At 41.9% G+C, this 26566-nt stretch overlaps 2 protein-coding genes and 1 long non-coding RNA gene across 5 annotated transcripts in view; 1 reads left to right on the top strand and 2 right to left on the bottom strand.

Moving 5' to 3' along the window:
• Nucleotides 1-26566, bottom strand: part of LOC144679844 (copine-3-like) — a 750377-nt gene that overhangs the window by 52626 nt on the left and 671185 nt on the right. Inside the window, exon 1 of one of the 2 annotated variants that reach the window (XM_078540693.1) lies at nt 7786-7872. The exons of the other annotated variant lie outside the window; for it this stretch is intronic. Within the exon in view, the coding sequence (XP_078396819.1) occupies nt 7786-7810 (25 nt within the window). The 5' untranslated portion in view covers nt 7811-7872. Of the gene's footprint in view, nt 1-7785; nt 7873-26566 lie in introns of those variants that run through there. 2 annotated transcript variants of the gene reach the window in all.
• Nucleotides 7945-11690, top strand: LOC144679846 (uncharacterized). The gene is made up of 2 exons (XR_013576433.1): nt 7945-8076; nt 9639-11690. It is a non-coding gene; the product is annotated as an uncharacterized LOC144679846 (long non-coding RNA).
• Nucleotides 15710-26566, bottom strand: part of LOC144679843 (copine-3-like) — a 98197-nt gene continuing 87340 nt past the window's right edge. For both annotated transcript variants that reach the window (XM_078540690.1, XM_078540691.1), the window contains exons 14-16: nt 25330-25463; nt 22523-22759; nt 15710-17312 (exon numbers count right to left, since the gene is read on the bottom strand). In XM_078540690.1, the coding sequence (XP_078396816.1) occupies nt 17187-17312; nt 22523-22759; nt 25330-25463 (497 nt within the window). In that variant the 3' untranslated portion in view covers nt 15710-17186. The remainder of the gene's footprint in view (nt 17313-22522; nt 22760-25329; nt 25464-26566) is intronic.

Raw genomic sequence — 26566 nt, 5'->3', positions numbered from 1 at the left:
AAGACCTCATCCCTCTTTCTACCTATGTCATTGGTACCAACATGCTTAGTATGCTTATTTTTATATTGTATGAATCTAGCAACACAACTTATTCAATCCCAGTAGCCTTGTCACATTGCTTGTGATTCTTCAATGATTTAGCAGCTATGACCTTTAGCAGATTCCCAAAATGTAAACACATTCCTGGAGTTTTATCAGACCCAAATGCATAACACCACATCCACATTGAAGGGAATCAGTCACAATAGACCCATTTCCCTAATCAGCGTATAACTTTTTCCCCCATTTGATCTAAATTCCCAATCAAATGCACATTCTATGTCATTTACAAATACATGAATGGTTCTATTAATGCAGACATCTGATCTATGAAAATGACAGGCAGCTACACTCTTAATATGAAACTCTATAGGATTTCACTGCCCCATACAGATCTCTTTCCATTGATGATGACCTCTGTCTACCAAGTTAAAATCAATTTCCCATTGGATAAGATGTCTGATCATCAGCTTCACATGATGAAATTTTACACAATAGCCTTCCCTGTTGCACTTTATCAAAGAATTTCTAGAAATTGAGCTCTACAACATCTACTAGACAGCTGATTTGTTCCCTTTCTCAAATCAGGTTTCTGAGGCAAAGTGCCTGTTTCCCAAGTCCATGCTGGGATTCTCTTAGAATTGTTGACATCACAGACCTTAAAATGGCAACTATTATCTTTTCTGCAATAGATGGCAAATTAACTGGCCTATAATTTCTATGGTTTGATTTCTTATTATTACAACTTTATCCAGGCAATTGGAACTAGCCCAGACCTCAAAGAGTTTTTAAATATATAAGCCAGCTACGGTATGGTACTGTGGTACCAGATTTAAAAAAAAAACTTCCAAACATGTAACACAAAAGGTTAAGTATTTTTAAAATTATACAAACAATTTCAAACAGGGGCAGTGCTCCTGGATTCGCACTGGTGATGCTCTACAATTTGTCACCCAAAGTACACAAAGCCTGGTTCTGGTATTAACTTAAAAGGTTGATTTTCCTTTGCTTCCTCTGTGGGGAAAAGAGATTTCATCAAGTCAGTGGCTTACTGTGGTTGCTGACTAAGTGGATAAGAGAGAATAGGAAATAGAAGTTGATTGTATAGCACATTAGGTGTCATTTGGCACCTTTTCATATGCTTTGTATGCAGGTGAAATTATTGTATACATGTTCCTGTAATTCTATAAAATCGGTGAACTCTAATCTTTTGTTCAGATTATTAAAATGACCTTGTCTCTCGCTGGCCCAATTATTTGCATTGAAATATAAGCAGTATAAGAAAAGAACCAAATAAAAGCAAAATACTTCAGATCTGAAATAAACACAGGATGCTGGAAAAACTCAGCAGGTCTGGCAGTATCTGTGGTGTGAGAAACAGAGCCAATGGTTTGAGTCCAATATGACTCTTCTTCGGAACAACTGTTGAACAACCAGTCTTCCCAGCACTACCTGACATAAAGATGTGAGTTCATCCAGCCAGTTATTTGCCATCACTGATGAGGAAAATAACGCGCAAGACATCTAGGGGTGGAAATAGAAGATATGCCTTCCATCATGCTAACTGGACTTGCATTTACCGTTCACAACCTCAGGATTCCCCAGAGCACATTAGATCCCACTAATTACTTGTGAAGTGTAGTCACTGTTGTAATGTGGGAAATTATAAGTCTTACATTAGTTATAAATTATTTCAATTTTAATTACAAAGGATAAGCCTCAATTTTGAGAACATGAAAATGTGTCACATGAAGATGTATAAGTTGAGAACACAATGCAAGTTATAAGCTGGTGGGATATTTTAGGGTGAGCTCCAAAGTGATATATTTTAATAAGGATGGAACTTAAGTGTAACTTAAATAAAACATCACAATGGCTTATTTAGACAATTATTTCAGGGGTTCTCATGCAACAACAATAGGTCATATGTATTTTGCACCTTTAATGTAATAAAACATTCCAAGGTGCTTCACAAGAGTGTTCTAAAGCAAAAATTGACAGCAAGTCGCATGAGGACGTATTATGGCTGATGACCAAAGTTTGGTCAAGAGCTAGGTTTTAAGGAGTGTCTTAAGAAAGAAAAAAGAGATAGCGAGGCAAAGAGGTTTAATGGAGTGAATTCCAGAGTTTGGAGTCTTGACTGGAAGCAAAGCCAGCAATGGTTGAGAAATAAAAATTGGAGATGCAGAAGAAGCCAGATTTGGAGGAGCATAGATATCTCGAAGGGTTGTGCAGCTGGAGGAGTTTACAGAGGTAGAGAAGGGTGAGCCTGCAGTGGGATTTGAAAACAAGGATGAGAACTTTAAAATCGAGGCATTGCTTAACCAGGGGCCAATGTAGCGAGCACAGGGGTAATGGATGAACAGGGCACGGGCAGCAAAGATTTGGATGACTTCAGGTTTACGGTGGGTAGAACATGGAAGGCCAGCACTAGAATAGTCTAGAGGTAACAAAGGCATGGATTAGGGTTTCAGCAGCAGGTGAGTTGAGGCAGGACAGAGACGGTCGACGTTACAGAGATGGAAGTGATTGCTCTTGTGATGGCGCAGATATACGGTCAGAAGCTTATCTTGGGGTCCGCTATGACATCAAAGTTGCAAATAGTCCGGTTCTCACATACATTTTTTTTATTTATTTGTTCACAGGATGTGGGCGTCACTGGCTGGGCCAGCATTTATTGCCCATCCCTAATTGCCCTTGAGAAGATGGTGGTGAGCTGCCTTCATGAACCACTGCAGTCTATGTGGTGTAGATACACCCACAGTGCTGTATGGTGGGCAGACTTTGGAGAGTCAGGAATCAAGTTACTTTCTGCATAATTCCCAGCCTCTGACCTGGTCTTGTAGCCACAGTATTTATTTGGCTGGTCCTGTTCAGGTTCTGGTCAATGGAGAAAATTTCTGTTCATCCAGTACCCAATATTGGACAAGCAGTGTGATAATCTAGAGACACTGGAGAGGTCGAAAGAGCTGGTGGTGAGGTACAGCTGCATATCATTAGTGTACATGTGGAAAGTGACGTTATGTTTTCAGAACAAAAACAAAGATACCTGGAAAAACTCAGCAGGTCTGACAGCATCTGCGGAGAGGAATACAGTTAATGTTTCAAGTCCGAATGACTCTTCATCAGATATTGCTGCAAAAGTGAAGCATGTAAATGAGAAACAGTGGGGGACCAAGGATAAATGCTTAGTGGACGCCAGAGGTAACAGTGCAGAAGTAGGCAAAAGCGCAATTGTAGTTGACTTGCTGGCTGTATTAGATAAATAAGAATCAAACCAAGTGAGAGTGGTCCCAGCAGGCTGGACAACAATGGAGAGGGATTGGTGGAAGATGGTGTGGTCAACTGTGTCAAAGCTTTCATATAGGTCGAGAGGTTTGAGAAGGGATAGATTACCCTGGCTGCAGTATTAGGCATCTTAAAATTACGCAAATTATAAGGGGCCTGAACTCAGTGCCCAATTAATTACGTCAATTTTTTTTCCCAGCCTGTCTCACCCAACCGTCCATCTCAGGCTGAGCAAGATCAAAGCAGTGTGGTGCACCACTGGGCCCAGCATCGAAGTGCAGGAGAGTTGAAATGAAGGGGGTCACACACCGTTTTTTTAAAACAGTATCAGCTGCGGTAAACCAATTAAATTTAAAGGTTTGGGGGGGGACGGTGAGGAGGTCAGAAGGAGGTTGGGGTGAACAGGGAGAGGTCAGAGGGAGGTCGGGTCAGGGTGGGAGGGGAGAGAGGTCAGCGGGAGATCAGGTCAGAGTGGGTGGGGGGAGAGGTCAGAGGGAGGTCAGGTCAAGCTGGGCAGTCGGGGGTGGGAGGTCAGGACGAAGGTCGGTGGGAAGTCGGGTCAGGCGGGCAGGGGTAGGAGTCGGAGGGAGGTTGGGGCGGGGGGGGAGGTTGGGCGGGCGGGCGAAATCGGAAGGTCGCGACTGGGCGGGGGGGGTCACAGCTAGTGGGGAGTTACGACTGGCCGGGGGCGGGGAGTTGGCACTCACTCACTCACTCAGGACTCGGGGGGCAGGGTGTTGGGCCTTGTAGGGGGGTGTAGGTGCGGGTGTGCAGTGGGGCCTCAGGTAGGGTCAGCTTCTGGGGGTTAGGGGACAGGGCAGGTTATCAGGCCGGGCCTGGGGGATGTGGGGGGTAGGGGTATAGTGGGATGGTATCGGGTGTGGGGAGGGGGGGGGGGTCACCCTTTGACAGGGGTAGGGATCAGGCCTCGGGGGGGGTGGGGAACAGAGGGGGGCCTGGGTGGGGGTGTGGAGTGGGATGGGTTGGACCTCAGCAGGATTGCGGGGGGTGGGGGGTCTTCAGGGTGCGGGGGTGGGTCTGGCCTCGGGCTTGGGGCATCAGGCTTTGGGTTGGGCCTGTGGTGGGGGGTGGGTGGCAGTGGGGCGGGCCTTGGATCAGATCCAGTTCGGCCTTGGGGAGGGAGCGAGTTGGGGAGTCCCATACAGGTGGAGGGAATCCCCTGTGGGGGGAGGGGGGGGGGGGTGTGAGGCATTTCCCATGGGGATTCGGCCTGGATCTGTGCAATTATTAACCAGAAGTTAATTCTTCTAACATTTTCTGGGTAACTATTGGTGTAACTTAGTCAGAGCCATCCAGTTTAAATCACATTTTTGCATGGTTCCCATCCCAGGGCATTTGCCCAGGTGAAGTTTGCGCTTTTGGGCAACTGCAAACCTAATCTGGGAACTTCCAAGAGGACATCCCCAGCGCATCTTCGGGGTACCCCCGCCCCACCCCCCACTAATCCGCGCTGGGGAGCTCACAAGTTACGGGCAAGGTTAAATATGCTTGAAAATAGAGGAATAGGTTTTCAGAAAATGTACAAATAAAGTGCATACTTTAGTACAAAGCATATTGATTCTTATCAGAGGCCAGAGTCAGAAGAATACAGACTTCTGCAGAGGGGCATGTTAGTGGGGGTGGTGAAAAAGGCATAGGGGACACTTGCCTTTATCAATCGAGGCATAGATTACAAAAGTAGGGAGGTCATGTTGGAGTTGTATAGAACCTTGGTGAGGCCACAGCTGGAGTACTGTGTGCAGTTCTGGTCGCCACATTATAGGAAGGATGTGATTGCACTGGAGGGGGTGCAGAGGAGATTCACCAGGATGTCGCCTGGGATGAAACATTTAAGTTAGGAAGAGAGGTTGGAGAGGTTGTTTTCAGTGGAGCAGAGAAGACTAAGGGGCGACCTGATCGAGGTGTACAAGATTATGAGGGACATGGACAGGGTGGATAGGCAGCAGCTGTTCTCCTTAGTTGAAGGGTCAGTCACAATGGGACATAAGTTCAAGGTGAGGGGCAGGAGGTTTAGGGGGGATGTGAGGAAAAACTTTTTTACCCAGAGGGTGGTGATGGTCTGGAATGCACTGCCTGGGAGGGTGGTGGAGGTGGGTTGCCTCACATCCTTTTAAAAGTACCTGGAAGAGCACTTGGCACGTCATAACATTCAAGGCTATGGGCCAAGTGCTGGTAAATGGGATTAGGTAGGTAGGTCAGGTGTTTCTCGCGTGTCGGTACAGACTCGATGGGCCGAAGGGCCTCTTCTGCACTGTGATTCTTGGAGGGTTATATGGTTGGAAAAGAGTTAAAATTTTAATCAAAGCAATTCTTGAAGTATTCTAACATTATGTACTGCAACATTTCCGTTAAAATACAGCAGGACAGGCATTACCAGATGTAACTTAGCTGTGGGCATAATGAACATTGAAAACTCTATATATCATTGACCCAGCAATGAAGGAACAACATATTGGGATTCCCTATCCAACAGCATTGTGGGAACACCATTAGCACAAGGGCAACTGTTCAAGGAACAAGCAGACCACAGCCTTCTCAGGCAACTACAGATCACGATCAGCAATAAACATGACCTTACATATGTTCCTATATCTCAAGAACAAATATAGATTTAAAAGCTAAAAGCTACTGCGGATGCTGGAAATCCAAAGCAAAAACAGAATTACCTGGAAAAACTCAGCAGGTCTGGCTGCATCGGTGGAGAAGAAATCAGTTAACGTTTCGAGTCTTCACGACCCTTCGGCAGAACTGAGTATAGTTAGGAGAAAGGTGAAATATAAACTGGTCTAAGGTGGGGGGGCGGGGGGAGAGAGAAGTTGAGGGTGTGGTGATTGTGGAGATAAGCAAGCAGTGATAGGAGCAGATAATCAAAAGATGTCACAGACAAAAGGATCAAAAAGGTGTTGAAGGTGGTGATATTGTCTAAGAAAAGTGCTAATTAAGAATGGAAGGCAGGATACTCAAGGTGCAGCTCTAGTGGGGGTGGGGTGGAAAGACTAACAAAGTTTTAGTTTTAGATTTAAAAATAATGGAAATAGGTGGGAAAAGAAGAATCTATATAAATTGTTGAAAAAAAAGGGAGGGGGGAGAAACGGGGTGGGGATGGGGGGGGAGGGGGAGTTTAAGATCTAAAGTTGTTGAATTCAATATTCAGCCCGGAAGGCTGTAAAGTGCCTAGTCGGAAGATGAGGTGCTGTTCCTCCAGTTTGCGTTGGGCTTCACTGGAACAATGCAGCAAGCCAAGGACAGACATGTGGGCAAGAGAACAGGGTGGAGTGTTAACATGGCAAGCGACAGGGAGGTTTGGGTCTTTCTTGCGGACAGACCGCAGGTGTTCTGCAAAGCGGTCGCCCAGTTTGCATTTGGTCTCTCCAATGTAGAGGAGACCGCATTGGGAGCAACGAATGCAGTAGACTAAGTTAGGGGAAATGCAAGTGAAATGCTGCTTCACTTGAAAGGAGTGTTTGGGCCCTTGGACGGTGAGGAGAGAGGAAGTGAAGGGGCAGGTGTTGCATCTTCTGCGTGGGCATGGGGAGGTGCCATAGGTGGGGGTTGAGGAGTAGAGGGTGATGGAGGAGTGGACCAGGGTGTCCCGGAGGGAACGATCCCTACGGTATGCCGCCAGGGGGGGTGAAGGGAAGATGTGTTTGGTGGTGGCATCATGCTGGAGTTGGCAGAAATGGCGGAGGATGATCCTTTGAATGCGGAGGCTGGTGGGGTGATAAGTGAGGACAAGGGGGACCCTATCATGTTTCTGGCAGGGAGGAGAAGGCGTGAGGGCGGATGCGCGGGAGATGGGCTGGACACGGTTGAGGGCCCTGTCAACGACCGTGGGTGGATAACATTAAGGCTTAAGCTGATGAGTGACAAGTAACATTCGCTCCACACACGTGTCAGGCAATGACCATCCCGAAGAAGAAAAAAAGTCTAATCAACTCCTCTTGACTTTCACTGACATTACCATGATCGAATTCCCCATCAGCAACATCATGGGGGGGCCGGCATTGATCAGAAACTTAACAAGACCAGCCTCACACATACAGCTTAATTCTTACAATGAGAGCCGTCAGCTATATAAAAAAATAGTTGAAATTGCACTGCAGAGGGTCGATAAAAAGCAGCAGGAAGGATCACTGAAAACACAGATTTCACACCACTATGGCAACACACACACACACAAACACTTGGTGCCTGAAGTTTAGTTCCTGCTCTGACGACGCCCCATTATGTGAAACAAACCCTTCCTGCACATTCAGAAACAAATCACATTGACGAATAGATGTAAAGCTACCCGAGAAGTAACCACACCCCTTTTTCCTCTCACTGAAACTTGGATTCACCACGTCTCTAAGAAAGGGAAATACAACATAAAGAAACAACAAGAAGCACCTCATTACATATAATTCCTCAGCATGACGAGGGAAAATAAAATATTACCACTCTGAGTCGCAACTGCACTCATTTAGCAGCTCGCGCACAAACGCTGCTCCTGCTGACACAAGGTTCGATCACACTGCGCATGCCAGTCTAGCTTAGCGCGAGGCGGGGTTGCAGGAGACGTCATTCCTGTTTACTGTACTAATACAGTAAGTGCATTTGTGCAGCCACAACAGTAAAGGGGCTTGTAAAACAGGGTGTTGGTAAAGAGAGCGATTTAAAGACGTATGCCATGAAATACCGGAGTTGCACAACAGATTACTCAACATGAGAAAATAAAGTTAACATACTGTAAGGCTGTTCATGATCTATCAAAAGGGGCATTTTCTAAAGAGGTGAAACAAAAACAGAAGTACCTGGAAAAATTCAGGTCTGACAGCATCTGAGGAGAGGAACACAGTTAACGTTTCGAGTCGGTATGACTCTTCAACAGAACTAAGGAAAAATAGAAAAGAGGTGAAGTATAAGCTGATTTAAGGGGGTGGGGTGGGACAGGTAGAGCTGGATAGAGGGCCAGTGGTCGGTGGAGATAACCAAAAGATGTTCCGTTGAAGAGTCATACGGACTCGAAAGGTTAACTGTGTTCCTCTCCGCAGATGCTGTCAGACCTGCTCAGTTTTTCCAGGTATTTTTGTTTTTGTTTTGGATTTCCAGCATCAGCAGTTTTTTGCTTTTATTCTAAAGAGGTGAAACGCATTTCAAGCAAGTGGTGCCTCATTTTTAGTTGCCGGATCGGTGAAGGGATACCGCACATGGAGGTATAATTTAAATAGCTTCAGTTTACTCTGCAAACCAAAAGCATTTGCCAAATAAATACTTTTTTGTGAATATACAAGGTGGATTGCCAGTCTCTCTTTGTCCAAATCTAGGAAAATACATGAACAGGCATATTTAAAAGTTAGTGAACTCGGAAGGAAAATAGTGGGAATCGATAATCGATCAGGCAATTTCATAACATTTTCCAAGTGCATTTTTATATTTGGTATTCTACACATTTTCTCAGTTTCTCTTTTTTGTATAAAAGAGGCCCGATTGAAATAGCTTATTTCCCTCAAAGGTTCCAAAATTGATATTGTTTCCCTCTTTCACTGAATTGCACTGTAAAGGAACATACTGGAGTTAAGAAATCTTTGGGGCCTTTCCACCCACTAACGTATCCCATTATAGCATACATGCAAACCACAACAACTGTCAGTTTTTATATTGTGAAATGTCTGCTTCACTCCCTTCTGTCGGTGTTTTTTAATTCTAGAATATTTTTAAACTAACAGTTGTATGTATTTTTCCAAGTGTTTGTGTGTGTGTTGCCATGGTGGTGTGAAATCTGTGTTTTCAGTGATCCTTCCTGCTGCTTTTAAGAATTAAGCTGTATGTGTGAGGCTGGTCTTGTTAAGTTTCTGATCAATGCCGGCCCCCCCATGATGTTGCTGATGGGGAATTCAATCATGGTAATGTCAGTGAACGTCAAGAGGAGTTGATTAGACTTTTTTCTATATTTTTAAACTAGCAATTGTATGTATTATGCTATGTTTTGCTCCATAGGCTAGTGTGTTATTGTGCCCCATACAGTTGAACACAGAAATGTTACAAATAAATTCTTAAAATTTATTCAAACACTATTTTTTATTTTCTATATCGCCCTTGTGTTGGAGATCTTTTCTTCCAGTGTCCAGTTTCTCACCTAGTGAGAGTTCAAGATGCCATTATTATGAAAACGGAATTTCAGCCAACCAAGTGTAATAAACATTTCAGTACAAAAGCAAAATACTGTGGATGTTGCAAATCATGAAATTAAGAAAGATATGATGAAGGATCATGGATCTGAAAGGTTAACTCTCTTTCTTTATCCACAGATGCTGTCAGACTTGCTGTGTGTTTCCTGCATTTTATGGAGTATTGTGTACAGTTCTGGACACCACACTATAGGATGTGAACACATTGGAGAGAGTGCAGAAGAGGTTTACAAGAATGGTTCCAGGGATGAGACACTTCAGTTATGAGGAAAGATTGGAGAAGTTGGGACTGTTTTCCTTGGAGAGGACAAGGCTAAGAGGAGACTTGATAGAAGTTTTCAAATCATGAGGGGTCTGGACATAGTAGATAGGGAGAAACTGTTCCTGCTCGTAAACAGATTGAGAACCAGAGGGCACAGTTTTAAAGTGTTTTGCAAAAGAAGCAAATGCGAGGTGAGAAAAAACTTTTTTCACACAGCGAGTAGCTAGTGTTTGGAATGCACTGCCTGGAAGTGTAGTGGAGGCAAGTTCAGTTGAGGCATTCAAGAGGACATTGGGTGATTATTTAAATAGAAACAAAGCTCAGGGTTATGGGGGAAAAGTCAGGACAGTTAAAATGCTCAGAGAGCCAGTGCAGACACAATGGGCCAAATGGCCTCCTTCTACACCGTAACAATTCTGTGATTCATGACATAAAAACATCTATGAGTTGCACATGTGAAGTGTAACACTGGAAGTATGTTGGACAAAATATGTGCTAGATGTGCCATTTGTATATATTCTTGTGGTATTGTTCACTAAGTTTTCTGATGCATTGCTTTATACTGGGAGGAGCAGAACACCAGGAATTATTAGGCTACTAGGTGTATCGTTTCTGGTAACTAAAGTGCAAGGAAGGCATTCAAGCCCTACAGGCAGTTCAAACAAGAGCCACAAGCTGATTAACGACATTAGAGAACTGAAGGACATAAAAAAAATGGAGAAATTATGGTTTAAATCCTTGAAAGGATATAACTAAGATGTAATTGTATAGATGTATAGAGTGTAATGAACTATTGATAAATGTAGCCACACATATTAATTCAAAATATATTACGAGAGGACAGTGGGACTAAGATTTAGTAAGAATTGACACCAAAAAATGATCAGGTGCAATAGATTGCCAGGTTGAATAGTGAGGTGAAAATTGAAATAATTTAAGAATTTGAAATCAACTAAATAGCCTTCCTGATTCATGGTTATGTTGTAACCTGTATCCCCTTATGGCCACAATGTCTAATTACTGTTAGGTACATGCCAGTTAAGGTCAATGATCTCCTACTCTGTTTCCTCGCTGCTAATATGTTTTAACCCAATTCAGTACCATCTCCATTATTCCATACCCCTTAATCTCCAATAGTTTCCGATATGGTACCTTGAAAAGGCCTTCTGAAAGTCAACGTTTTTTATCCTTTAGTGGGATACAGCCATCACTGGAAAAGCCAACGTATGTTGACCATCCCTAATTGCTTTTGAGAAGGTGGTGGTGAATTGCCTCTTGAACTGCTGTGGTCCATTTGATGTAGGAACATGCAAAGTGCTGTTAGGAAGGGAGTTTCAGGATTTTGACCTAGTGACAGTGAAGGAATGGCAATATATTTCCAAGTCAGGATAGTGTGTGATTTTGAGGGAAACTTGCAGGTGGCAGCGTTCCCATGTGTCTGCTGCCCTTGCCCTTTGGGGTGACAGAGGTCATGTGTTTGGAAGGTTCTATTGAAGGAGGCCCCCTTGTCCACCATGTCAATTCAAGTACTGACTAGATACAATTTTCATGGAGAGGTTTAGAGTGGCTGACACAAAGCAGCAAATTTCAGGATGGCTCAGGAACTGAGCAAGGGGCTGGAGAAGATCCAGAGGAGGCAAAATGCTTCATACCCAGAGGAAGGAATAACCCCACCCCAGCCTAGTTTCTCTCTCCTGCAACAGCTGGTGCTTTGGTTAGCCTTATGTCATCCTCTCATTTCTCCATGACCAATGGACTCCTAGAAAGACCCCAGTGACCAAGCTCCCTTTTCCTGGTGACTCCTTAGGAGTCTAGTAAGGTTAAATAGCGCAGTACTCATCTCTTTCAATGTGAAGTTGTGAGTGAATTTCTGGAATAAATGTTGATAGTGTTGGTGAAATCTTGAAAAAGTGTCCCAAAAAGTCTTGTGTTTCAAAGGAACTCTTCAAATTTCAAGCAGCAAGTGAACAGTATACCTTTGAGTCATGCTCCAAATCCTCAGCAATAACCTGTTTATTTCCAAACAGCATTTTTTTTTTCATTCATTCATAGGATCTGGGCTTCGCTGGCTAGGTCAGCATTTATTGCCCATCCTAATTCCCTTCAGAAGGTGGTGGTGAGTTGCCCTCTTGAATCACTGCAGTCCATGTGGTGTAGGTACACACACAGTGCTATTAGGGAGGGAGTTCCAGGATCTTGACTCAGCCACAGTGAAGGAACAGTGATATATTTCCAAGTCAGGATGGTGAGTGAACTTCCAGGTGGTGGTGTTCCTGTGTGTCTGCTGCCCTTCTAGATGAAAGTGGTTGTGGGTTTAGAAGGTGCTGTCTAAGAAGCCTTGGTGAGTTGCTGCAGTGCATCTTGTAGATGGTACACACTGCTGCCATTGTGTGTCAGTGGTGAAGAGAGTGAATGTTTTTTTGTGGATGTGGTGCCAATTAGGCAGGCTGCTTTGTCCTGGATGGCGTTGAGCTTATTAAGTATTATTGGAGCTGCACTCATCCAGGCAAGTGGAGAGTATTTCATCACACTCCTGACTTGTGCCTTGTAGATGGTGGACAGGCTTCCTAGCCTCTGACCTGCTGTAACGTATGATTGCGAGAGTATGAATATGTCAAGCTGTTGCTTGACTAGTCTGTGAGACAGTTCTTTCAATTTTGGCACTAGCCCCCAGTAAGGAAGACTTTGCAGAGTCAACAAGGCTGAGTTTGCATTGTCTTTTCCAGTGCCTAGGTCAATGCCAGGTGATTTGTCCAGTTTCGTTCTTTTTATAAAACTGAGTGGCTTGCTAGGCCATTTCAGAGGGCATTGAAAAGTCAAACACATTGCTGCGGATCTGGAGTCACATGTAAGCCATGCAAACAGACATACGAAATAGGGGCAGAAGTCGGCCATTTAGCCCCTCAAGCCTACTCCACCATTCAATAAGATCATGGCTGATGACCTTGTGTTTCGATTTCCACATTCCCATCTGCCTCCGATAACCTTTGATTCCCTTGCCTAACAAGAAGCTTTGTTCCTCTGAGGGCGGTGGGGGCGGGGTCATTGAATATTTTTAAGGCAGAGGTAGAGTGTTCCAAAGTCGCACAATCCTCAGAAAAAAATTCTCCTCACCTCTGTCCTAAAAGGATGACCCCTAATTTTAAAACAGTGCCCCCTAGTTCTGGGCTCACCCACAAGAGGACCCATCCTTTCCACATCCATCCTGTCAAAACTGTTCAGGATCTTATATACTTCAATCAAGTCACCCCTCACTCTTCTAAACTCCAATGGAAACAAGCCCGGTCTTTGTTCTCTTTCCTCATAAGAAAACCCACTCATTCCAGGTATCAACCTAGTAAACCTCCTCTGAACTGCCTCCAATGCATTTACATCCTTTCTTAAATAAGGAGACAAAAACTGCACACAATATTCAAGAGGTGGTCTCACCATTGTCCTGCAGAACTGAAACATAACATCCTTACTTTTTTATTCAATTCCTCTCATATAAAGGATAGCATTCCATTAGCCTTAATTACTTGCTGTTCTTGCACACTAACATTTTGTGACTCATGCACTAAAACACCTAGATCCCTCTGCAGCTTGGAATTCTGCAGCCATTCTCTGTTAAAGTAATACTCTGCTTTTTCACTCCTCCTGCCAAAGAGAACAACTTCACATTTTCCTACATTACACTCCATTTGCCAGATTTTGCTCACTCACTCAACCTATATTCTTTTGCAACCCCTTTATGTCCTCTTCACATCATACTTTCCTACTTTTGTGTCATCTGCAAATTTTGCTGCCATGCCTTCACTCCTCTCATCTAAGTAATTGATATAAATTGTAAAAGGTTGAGGCCTGAGCAGAGACCCCTGCAGGACTCCACTCGTCACATCCTGCCAATCAGAAAAAGACCCATTTATGCGTACTCTGTGTTCTGCCAGCCAGCCAGCCAATCTTCCATCTATGCTAATATGTTACACCCTACACCATGAGCTTTTATTTTTTGCAATAACTTTTGATGTGGCACCTTATCAAATGCCTTCTGGAAATCCAAGTCTACAGGCTCCCCTTTATCCACAGTGCATGTTACTCCTTCAAAGAACCCCAATAGATTAGTTAAACATGATTTCCTTTTCACAAAACTATGCTGACCGTACCTGATTACTCAGGTTTTTCTCAGTGCCCAGCTATAACCTCCTCAATGATCGATTCTAACACCTTCCCCATGACAGACTCAAGCTAACTGGCCTATGGCTTCCTTTTTTCTGCCTCCCTCCCTTCTTGAATAGAGAGATTATATTTGCTACTTTCCAGTCTGATGGAATCTTTCCAGAATCTAGCGAATTTTGGAAAATTAACACCAACGCATCCACTACCTCATTAACCACCCCTTTTAGACCCTAGGATGAAGTCCACAAGAACCTAGAGACTTGTCAGCCCGCAGTTCCATCAGTTTGCTCAGTACTGCTTTCCTTGTAATTGTAATTTCACCAAGTTCCCTCTCCCTTCCACCCTGATTTACAGCTATTATTGGAATGTTTTTTGCATCATCCGCCATTTTCTTATTACCTATTATTAACTCCCCTTTCTAGAAGGCCAACCCTCACTTTACTATTTTCCTGTTTAAATATCTGTAGAAATTCTTGCTCTCCATTTTTACATTTCCAGCTTGCTTCCTCCTGTACTCTAATTTCTTTTTCCCGATTAACCTTTTAGTCATTCCTCTACCATTCATTACATTCTGACTAATCATATGACCTGCCACTCAACTTTGCAGAGTGATATGCCTTTTCCTTAAGTTTGATGCTTTCCTTAACTTCTTTAGTTAACCATGGATGGTGGGTCTTCCCCTTAGAATTTTTCTTAATAGTAGGAATTTACTTATTCTGAAATATCCCCTTAAATGTCTGACCAGGTAAGAATGGAAGATTTCCTTCCCTAAGGACATTAGTGAACCAAGTGAGTTTATGACAATCAACAATGGTTTCCTAATCATCATTAAACTTTTAATTCCAGATTTTTAATGAATTCAAATTCCATCATCTGTTGTGGTGGGATTCATACCCTGGGTCCAGTGACAATCCCACTATACCCATCGCCTCCCACAACTGGTCACTGTTAAGGCGCCAGTACAAGCACTGTGCAACAAAATACCATGCAACCTTATTAATGAATTGACAGCCTTCCATCTTGTGAGATATTTGTTTGTGCCATGGTGGTCAAGTGTGCGTTCAGGTGTACCTCAGGACTCCCACTCTGGCATGGCAGGCTCCGGCGCATTTTGCTGCAGAGGAAGACAGTGGGCTGAAAAGCACAGCATTCACTGACTTCTGTTTTCTCTGGACCCTCTACTCGGCCAGCAAAGCTTTCCATTTCTGCTAGCCTCTTCCAATGTGCCTCCAAACAGTCAAGCTCCACAGGTCAAAGCCATCGGTGACTGTCTCCCAGTTGTTGTTATCAATGTCCACCATCTTCATAACGAGCACTCAGAGGCAATTAAAGTGGCAATCCATCCCTTAGGTTTCCTGGTGGAAGCTTCAATTACTAAGTACAGGCTAAAAATCAGCATTTCATCTCAGGATGCCACCTTTGGTCACCTCAGAGTCTCTTTAACACCCAAAGGAGCTGTTGAAAAATCGCCCCCAGTATGTGGTGAATGCAAATTAAGAGGAGTTTTTCCAGTCTTTCCAATTTTGTTATAAATAGATTCACCATCTTTCTCCCAGCATTCCCTCATACCCATCCCCTCCCAAAAAAAATTAGTTAATATTAACTTATATTTATGAAATTGAAGCATGTAACTAAATGACTATTTTTGTTATCGAATAGCATCATAGCTTGGAGCACAAGGTCGATAATCTTCATATTGTTAGTGTAGTGCCAAGTATCAGTTAAATGTTTGAAAAATTAGATATAAATAAAAAGATCTTGACACATCAGCAGCAATTAAAATAGTTAAGATTCTTTTACCAACAATATTAACAGGTAAATGGAGCATAGGATACAAGCAGTGACTAGACACATTCATCTCGAAAACAAGCAGCATTTGGAAAATGATGTTTCCATTGTTTCTTTATTGCAAAATGTTCTACAAGCATTGTTCAACAAATCTTATTGGCAGATTATTTTTTGAAACAATCCTAACAACTTGGCTTTCCCTTATTCATTTTTAATCTTTGGTAATTTTGGCTAAATATTTAAAGCTTTTAATAGAATGTACTGCATGGTGCTATATTAAAAGCACACTATACAAGCAATTTTCCAGTTCAATGTTACAACTAATGCTTATATGGAACGTGTGAAATTGGCCAGAATTGGGAAAAGGAGACCACTATAAAAATATGCAAAGCCTACCAACTGAAAAAAGTTTAATCTGAAATAATCTTGTATAAAGATTAACAAAAAATCATTGCAAGATCTATTTTGAATATTGTTTCAAAATTATTAAACACGATATAAAGTAAATTTTGTTAAACATTTAATAAATTGATTTAGTGGTGAAGCATGTTTCTGGGGAAGAGAGTAGTGCAGAGATGTCTGGATGAGTAATTCAACAGAAAGCTATCACATGTAATGGAAAATATGGGGAATGCCAACTTTTAACATAAAAGTGCTTTCATTTTCTTTCTACTTCTCTCCTCCCATGCACAGCAAACCACCACTTCATGTCTGCTCACACCAGGAACTGTTCCAATGATGTGGATTACTGGTGTACTCTGGATCAACTCCATAGAGTGATCTAAAAATCATGTGAAATCAGCATGGAAATTTTAAAATATATTTTAATTTCCTTCCCATGCCCTTCCTTTTTTGAATACAGGGAGCATTTGTACAGTTCCAAAGAACAAACAGCCTGCCAATGTCTCATCCAACTGGCCACTTTCATGTGCAAGATTTTTTTAAAAAAATTAGAGTTGATGAACTAATCAGAGTTGGGTTGCCCTCAGCTTCACATAATATCTATCCATGCTTCCCACAGTCAAGAGCAGGAACCCTGACTGAAATTTTCCCTCAATAGCCTGGGAATGCTGAAGCTAATTGACTTGGCTGGCTGGCACAACCCAGTTCTTAACATGCAGCTCAATATGAAAAGCTGCTCGCTAGTACCATTTCCCAATCTAAGCACCTTTAGATCACTTTTGTGCAAAGCAATGGAATCACATGCAAACTGACACACACACAATTTGCATTATCAGGGCAGGTCAATAGAACAACTCATTTTGGAAAGAGGCCCCACAGTGCAAGCCTTGAATCAAAAATATTTTTTGAAGTACACAGCAGGGAGAAGAACAAGTTGTTAACCTTTTCCTTTAAGATAGGCGAATCATAAGCAGCTGTTTCATGAATACATTTACTAGGACTTAACAAGTGAAATGGCAAAGATACAAGTCTAAGTTTGAAAGACTATTATTCCCCAGTAATTAGAAATCCAGTAAATCTTCAGGGTTTTGCTCTTTTGGAGGACTCATTTTACGTGTGTTGAAGTAGCACACCACTTGTTGAGGCACTTCAGCGAGTACACTTTGTGCAAGTGCTTCTTTGGCAGCCTGTAGAAAGATAAAGCCCATATAAATTTTGCCTTTAAAGTCAAGGACAATAAACAGATCTGGACAAATTTTAAAGTTAGGCTAAAATATGATCATAATTAATTTGAAGTAAATTATTTATTAATTCGGACACCGAAATCAAATTTTAACAAAATTAGCTTTACCACTTACAATTCTCTGTCATGCACAATGTTTATACTGGAGAGAAAACAAATGTAAATCTCTCAATTTGCAATTAAAGGAAATATTGACTAGTTATTAAACTAGATTTTGATCTTCCTGAATACCTGTAATAAAAAGCATAATTTAAACAAATTACTTTCCATTGTGAGGAATGTAATTGATGTTTATGATGGGAAATTGAGGTTTATCCCCCTCTACTTTTAGAACCCAGTGTCAGTATTATTTTGGATATAGATGTTTGAAATTAGAAAATAATGAAAGCTTGCAATGGTCCTTTAAATGATTTATCAGAGCATGTTAAGTATGAGAATTAAGATATCGTTGAGGAGCTAACCAAGTCCTTTCTGCATTGTTTATCACTTTGAAGAACAACCTCTAAACTTGAACTCACTAAAACTCTACTACCCATATCATTATTTCCACCAAGTATCATTTAACCATACCCGATGCTGACCAACCTGCATTGACTCACAATCCAATGCCACAAATTTCAAATCATCCTCCTAGTTTTCAAATCCCTCCAAGGCCTCATCCGTCCCTATTTCTGTAACCTTCTCTAGCTCTACAATCCTCTGAGAATTCTGCCCACTTGTGTATTCCCAAAATCCTTCACACCAGCACTGGCAATTATGTCGTAAACCATAAGCCTTAAGCTATGCAATTCCCTCTTGAAACATCTCTGCTTCTCCACCTCTCTCTTCTCCTTTAAGGTAGTCCTTAAAACCTACCTCTTTGACCATAACCAAGTTTTTGGTCATCTATTGTTATGATCCTGGGCCAGACCCCCAAGTTTTGGTACAATCCAGTTAGGGACCAGTAACTTTTTGTTTAAAGTAGACAAAGTTTGAGATCCCAGGTACTTACTAAGAAAATAAAGCCATAAGATTCCATAGTTTTTTTAAACAAACAAAATAAACCTCACAAAGTCAGAAAAGTAAAACAATTTACAAGATCTACCTTTTACTCTAACATTCAGAATGAACACAAAGGTAGATGTGAATTAACAGGCAAACTATGGTTGGATGCACAACACTGCACAATAAATGGCAGATGCAACCAAGGTAGTTCCCATAGATTCCTCAGCAACCCAGACATCAGTTTCACTGAGAGTTACACAATCTTGCTAAAATTCTCTCTCTCTTGAGGGGTTGCAAGTCTTCACTCTTCCCTTTCGAAAATCTAGCCTCAAAATTCCCTCCCAAAGTCACTCCCATGACTCTCTCAATGACTACTCATCCCTCAGGGTTTCAATCTCATCTCCTGAGACCAAATGCCCCTGGATTCCAGAGTCTGCACTCCAGCTCCAAATCAGACACAATTCCAGTCCTTTAGACATGCTGAGCAGAACACTGCTGCTCCAAAGGGTTACCTTCGCCCCAGTGGCCCTCAGCATGGAGCCGCTGACCTTCCACAGCCTTTTCAGCTATCCAGGACTTCTCCTGAGCCCCCTCTACCTGGACCCTGCCAATCCAGCTCCTCGGAGCTAACAGCAGCAATTTAGCCGCATGGAGTTTCTTGTTCTGCTCCTCACTCACTCTGACTAAAATTTACTGATCCTTGAACTGCTCTTCACTGACCCTTAAATTGATCTGGGTGATCTTTCAAAACACTGTAAGACGGTCCCACCGTTGTTACTAATCAGGATGAAAGGTAACAAGTATGGGAATATCTTGTGCCCTGACTGTTACAATCTCTACAGGTGCTAGTTTACAAAGCACACAGGGCAAAAAAATGGTTCAATTACACTATCCTAATATCTTATGTTTCAGTGTCAAATTTGGTCCGATAACACTCCTGCAAAATTCTTTGGGGCATTTTTATTACATTCTAAGAATTATATAAATGCAAATTGTGCAAACTGTTGTTAAAAGATAATGCTAGCATTCCAGTTGTATAGGACAGCTTTGGAGCTAAAATTCCTTCAATAAAATCTGTAAGACTGTGGAACTACCAGAAAAGGGTGAAAAACAATTCATGGAGCATATTCCACTTAGCTGATCTCTATCCATGCCCTTTTCTCATTTAAGCACTTACCCATTCCAGTTTGAAAGTACCACTTCAATAATATTTTATGACAGAATTTCACATTTACACATCCAGGCTGGGGTTTAATGTGGGTGACAAGAACCGTTTTTCTAAGGGCACGATGCTATTTAATTCCAATCAAGCCTCTCATCAATTTAGCTCCGGTAGGGCAGAAATCCCATCCCTGGAAGCTGCCAGTCACTCAGAGGCCAGTAGTTCTGCAGTTCCAGCAGTGCCAACAGGAGCAGTGGCCACTGCTGGTATTACAGTGGGGCCTGCAGGAGGGATTGGAGTTAGATCCCTAGATCGAGACGAGTTTTAATGGGATTGGGTTGGGGGAGGAGGCAAAGGGATTGCCAGTGAGGTGGGTGGGCGGGGGGGAAGGAGGTTGGAAGCAAAGGTAGGAGGGGGGATGGATTCTCGCAGGATCCCCTTTCATGATGCCAGGTCCCTTACCATGAACAAAGGACTCCTCAGGTAGGCTGCTGGCAAGCCAGACAGGATTTGCTGGATCACCTGCCCGGTTGGCGAGTCCCTCACCAGCAGTATGAGGCATTTAATTGGCTTCAGTTGGCCTCAGGGCGGGAGGCCACGCACAAGCCTTCCTGCTCTGGGCAATTAGAAGAAGTTGGGAAGACGGTGGGATCTCCACCCCATACCCTCCCACCTGATCATGTGACCCCCAACCCCCACCCCCAGCCTCTGAACTCACCTAGTGAGTGGGGTGGGGTGGAGACATTAAATTCCACCCCCAGTATGTAAAGATTTTTTTCTGATATCTCCTTTAACTATTTTGGAAGTTATCTTAAATGTGTGCCTTATAGATTATGGTCGTGAACTAGTGGAAACACTTTCCTTTAGCCCTACCACAACCTTTCACAAACTTGACGGCTTCTATTAATTCTATGTGATCCATTATTCCAAAAAGTCTACACCTCCACACTTTTGAGACCTCAACAGATTATAATTTATATAACCTAGATCCAGCAATCCAACACCAATGGTCAAGTTTGCAGATAACAACAAACTAGGAGTACTGAAATAGAAGGAGGCAGCACAAAAATTACAGAATGGGACAAAAAATGTAGATGAACAGATCAAATTTAATATGGAAGAGCGTAAAATTCTGCACATACTAAGAAAAAATGGGTAACATGTGCACTCCATCTTCAAATTGCTAAGGTTGAAAAATACCCAGAAGTTTTGTGACCTCACAATGCTCAATCAATACAAAGCAGCAAAATAAATTGAAGGCATGTGTTTATGCAGCACTTTTCATGTCCTTGACATGTTCCAAATCACTTTACAACTAATTAAGTACTTTTGAAGCATAACCACTATTGGAATGCAGGAAACAGTATCAATTTACATACAGCAAGCTCCCACAAACTGAAAATATAATAAATTATCACATTATCCATTTTATATTTTGGTTGAGGGATAAAAGTTGGCCAGGACTATGGGAGAACTCCCTTTTCTTTAAATTGGTGCAGCGTGACCTTATAAATCCAAGAAACTATTCACACTTATCCAGAAGATGGCACCTCCAACGGAACTCCCTCGGTACTGAGCTGCCAATTGAATGTTGTATTCTACTGTCTAAGCTATATTGATCAAATTATGATCAAACTATAGTGCTCTGGCCAGTCTGCATCTGAAGTACCATGTTACAGCACAGAACACAAAAGAGACAGAAATATTCATGTGTTGGAGGAAGTCCCGAAAAGTGCCAAGGAATGATTCCTAGTGTTAAAGATTGGAAAGACTGAGGAAAATTCAAAGGAAGCAGCTTTCAGAAATGTAGATGATAAGATTTATGGAAAAAGTAAATAATTAAAAAATTTACCTTAAATTAAATTTCAAGAGCAGGACAAAGTTCAAACAAGTAAAAAGCAAACTTAAAACTGATATTAGGAGGCTTCCTATTCTATGTGGGATAAATAGAAATGGACTCCCAAAACGGAGTATTGCAAATTAAATATCCTAGAACCATTGAATGAAATCGCACAAAAAAAGCTATTCAGCTCATTGTGCCTGTGCTGGCTCTTTGGGAGAGCAATCCAATTAATAATACTCCCCTGTTCTTTCACCTTACTTTCTGCCCCTTAATTAATTTTGTCTCCATACAACCACTATCCATTTAATTGCATGGGCTTTAATTTTGCTAATAAAAGACTATTATGTGGTACCGTGTGGCCTTTCAAAACTTCAAAAACACATCAACAGCATTGTCCTCATCTCGCCATTACTTCAAAAAACTCTAATCAAGCTTATTTAATGCTATTTGCCTTTAACAAATCCATGATAACTTTCCATTTATTAGCCCATACCTTTTCAAATGCCAATTAATTTTGTCCAAGAATATTGTTTCAAAGTTTCCCCAACATCACATTAAGTTGTTTAACCGATAGTTGTCAAGTTTATTCCTCTCCCCTTTTTAAACTGGTGTAATGTTTACAATCCTCCAATCTTTTGACACCACCCCATATCTAAGAGGACTGGAAACCTAAGGCCAGTGCCTTCGTAATTTCAACCTTTTTAAGAAACAATTGGTGGTACCATGTAGGGCCTGTTGCAAGTGGGATACATCATCATAGAATATTTCCCATATCTTCCAGAAGATTACAAAAAAACCTATGTCTGTTTTTTTCTTTTCACAAAGATGGACATGGAACAATGCTGGATGACTGACTTAAACAGACCCAATTACTATTGGTCCAAGTACCCAATTATTCAAACAGTGTGTAGGAGTCATCTAATGTTTTAAAATCCCTGAGTTGTTTAAATATCTAAGTGCCTATTGATCAAGACATGTACATTTTAAAAGGATAGCATTTTACCTGCAATAACACTAACAAGAAAGAGTTACTATAATGGTTAGTGCCAAACATTTAAGTCAAAACATTTATTTCCTACAAATCAGTACTATGATAAGTATTTTAATACAAAGCTGTGAAATAGCCCTCAAGCATTAATGCCGTCATATGCCATAAAATACTTACATTTTGAAACTTCCTAAAAGGCACAAATTGGACTATATCACGAACAGCTACTTCTCCAGTGGGTGATCTCAGAACACCATCATCACCATCGAGAAATTCCATGGCACTGAAATCTGCTCCACCAACCCCAACAATGATGATAGACATTGGCAACTTAGAAGCATTAACAATAGCATGTCTTGTATGATCTAAATCTGTTATCACTCCATCCGTAATGATCAGCAGAATGAAATATTGCTGTTAAAACAAAAATTTTCACAGACCAAAGATAAATTACATAACAAATGGGAATATCAGTGCTGTGCTTAAATAACAATTATTTGCTTTTGAAAAAATCTATCACAATGAGATATTCCGACATCACACTCAAATTTACGGTAGATTCTCTTCTTCAGTTAAGCCGTCTGAGAAGTTGTTCTTCTGATGCCACTTCCGGGATTTTCTGCTGGAAGTTGTATAGAATGAACAACAAGGCACCCAAGTATCAGCAGATGCAAAAGACAGGATGACATCAGTTGCGTCTTGGCAATGCTGGTTACAGGAGCACTGGTGTTTCTTACATCCAGTGTTTCTAAGGCGCAAACGACAGGAAATGCATCCTACAATATCAGCCTCTCTTTTATATTTCACAATTATTTGTCCTCCTGTATTTGGATTGAGATAGGACACACCCAGCTCTACTCTGGTGAAAATCCGGTGACATATTAAAAATCATATTAACATTTATAATGTCACCTCTTGCAGGCAAAATAGCCATGTGGAATGAGGTGCCAGAGAATTACCATGCTTGTAAAACCGTACTTGGTACTAGTCTATGCTTTCAAGAAATGCCGACAGAAAAAGAGAAAAGAAAATTTCAAAATCTGTGATTTATAAATGGACATTAGAACCCCAGAGAAAATAAAACTTGAAACCGAAACCCATGTACTATATAACACAGAGCTTATAGCAGCAGTATTCATTTTTAAAAAATGCCAGCAATAGGTGACATGATAAATGTCAATGTGAAATTTGATATAACTTTATGTACAATGAATAATTCACCTCAAGTTTCTTGAGTAACAACAGGTGAATTTTCTGCTCTGTATACATATTCCTGGTTCTATCCCAGTATTTTTAAATGCAAAACACTGTTTTCTTTTCCATGGTTGAATTATCCCTTATCACAGCGCAATATTAGTTTGCATTTGAAATTAAACAATTTACAAATTGAATTTTGTGGTCAATCTTTTATTGTACTTTATCCATGTTCAAACATAGTAATCAGATGTACACCTAGAGAATTTTGAATCATGCCTAGGAGAAAGCATTGAGTTTATGGACACACATCTTATCTAAAAAGCAGACGGAGCAGAGATATTTTAAATGTAAACTTCTTACTGCCTCTGGGGTAATATTTTTTTCCCCATCACGACTGCTTAACAAGACTGACAAAGTGAGAAGTGTTGCAAGCCCTTATGCCCATCAGTGAATCGTGGAGTTATTTATGGCACAGAAGGAGGCCATTTGAATGGTAGATAAAGAAATAATATTAGATTAGAATATTACAATGATCCAAACATTTTATACATATGACTCTTCTGGGCTGGTTGGGGTTCCTAAAACTGTGCAAATTCTGAACTGGTTTAATTAAGCTCCTGTACAAATTTAACAATATTTCCTTGTTATTGTATGCTGTGGCTCTAAATGCAAAACCAAGGATTCTGCTTCCCATCACATGGTTTTATTTCCTTGTGCTACGAACTTAAATGAACTATATATCAGAACAACCTCTCTCTCTCTGCTCCTGTAGTAATTAGGGTTTTATTTAGTGTGTAATGTATCTTTAAGAATAATACTTGTTAGGCAAGATCACATGATCTGTAGTAACCAATAGGTGAGTACCGCAGGCTACCTCAGCAGTCAGTGTAGAGATAGAGTTGAAGCTGAAAGCACACGAGTAGTTGCTGCTGAGTATATTGTAAATAAACTTAATGTTTCCACCCAAGAAACGTTTGCAGATCAACTCTATTATTAATAGCACAATCCGGCCACCTACGACAGTTCCTATACACCATTTGAAATCTTACCATCTAAAAAGGTGTAGGGCCTTTCTATATTCTTATTTTCAATATCTATCACATCACATTTTATCTGCCACCTATCTATTCATCCAGTAATGCCATCTGCCCTGCTGTAATCCTACAATATCACAATTTGTCAGTCAGAAAATAAGATATTTTGAAAAGCTACACTCCAAATTATTTACCTGATCGGACCACTTATTTATCTATTTTCTATTGATTTGTCTAATTATTCATCATAGAAGATGCCATTTGATATATTGTAGTCAATAAAACTACATAATCTTCAAAAATACGACTATTGTAGAAATAATTTGCACAAATATAAATGCTTCATACAAATATAACAGATTAGGTGGAATCCTACACATTGATTAAGCTTCCCCCCCCCCACCGCCCCAAGTAACCATCTTGCCTATTCTAAAGTGATTAAAACGATATTCACAAGGATCAATTAGCTACAAAAGATAAAGCTAGAACTGGGAGCGGAGGGGAGGGGAGGGGGGGGGGGTGGAGGGGAGAAAAGGGCATTTCTGCTGCAGTGTGGAGTAAAACTGAGCACCCACAACCAGGCAAAGATTCTTACTGCAGCTAGAAAATACAGGAGAGTACAACGCTGATAAAAGAAACCCACCCTAAGTATTGGCATATATCTTTCATTTTCTCCCCCAGACATCGACTGACTTCTTGCATTTTCAATTTTATTTCATATTTCTAGTGTCGCTGGTTTCTCTTTATACTCACAGAAGCTGTCGGCTGCTGTGCTACTGCAGCTGCAAATCTTGCCATGTGGTTTATTATGGGGGCGAAGTTTGTTGGTCCATATAGTTTGACTTGAGGAAGACAGCTGCGGTAGGCATCCACAACTCCTTGTATTCCTATCAAACAAGGTGGTAAAAAAACTGTTTATTGAAGACTACCTAGCATGGTTGCAATTTTAGTTTTCACCTAGATATTTCACTAGTCTCCAGTACTAGAAGACCACTCCCATAAAAATCATATGTGACTTTGGCCTCACAATATCTAGGAATGTAACACTAGTAATTCAAAAAATTTACTAAATTGGCACAAGTTTCTGTGTTCTGCTTTCCATCAGAACGTGTTCAGCAAAGTAACAAAAACTGCTACCTATTTAACAGCAACATGTTAACATTTATCCATTGAATTGCTTTATGTCTTTTCAGACCTTCTTAAAATTTATAGTTCTGGGCAAAAGTCTAGACCTTGACATGATATTTCCACCTCAGAATAATGGAAGAAAGTTTGAAACTATGGACAGAATTTTCTGGATGGCGGGAGGGCAGAGCTGGAGCGGACCCGATGGCCGCTCGATCGGGTCTGTGCCATTTAATGTGGGCGGGCCAATTAAGGCCCGCCCAGCGTACTTCACGACTCCTGCGCATAGGGGGAGTGGGCAGGCGGTGGCGGGCGTACTCAGCCTGCCGGGTCCAATGGCGACCCGGCAGCCTGCATAAAAGGAAAGCCTGGCAGCCTCGCAATGGCTGGGCAAAGGGCTCTGCAGAGGGGCAATGGAAGTTATGCAAGTCCAGAGGGTAGGCTATTGGGGCAGGCCATGCTGGAGGGTAGGGCGGGGGGCCAGCGTGCCCCTTGTCTTTCCGATGACTGCCTTGCTGCCCTCCTCAAGGAGGAGGTGGCAGCACGGTGGGAGGAGTTGGTTCCCCAGGACAGAAGGAGTCCCCCCACATGACAAAACGTGCCTGGGAGGAGGTGGTGAGCTCCTGCAACGTGGTGTGGCACACCTGGATCCAGTGCCACAAGCCCCCTCTCACACCAGAGGGCCCTGAAGTCTCACCAGCATCACACCATCTCTGCCAGGCAGGCACCAGCGCAGAAACTAGCACCTCGGTCGGCTAGTGTCCCAGAGCACTGCGGTGAGGTTGCTTCACAGTCGCTGGAGGAGCTGGCAGAGGCAGAGAGTGCCCATGGCACCAGCAGTTGGAGGGCTGCAGGGGACCAGGCA

This window comes from Cetorhinus maximus, chromosome 4 (assembly GCF_964194155.1).
Source record: "Cetorhinus maximus chromosome 4, sCetMax3.hap1.1, whole genome shotgun sequence".
Taxonomy (NCBI): domain Eukaryota; kingdom Metazoa; phylum Chordata; class Chondrichthyes; order Lamniformes; family Cetorhinidae; genus Cetorhinus; species Cetorhinus maximus.
Note: the sequence above shows the minus strand (reverse complement) of the source record. Positions and strands in the feature narration are given on the sequence as shown.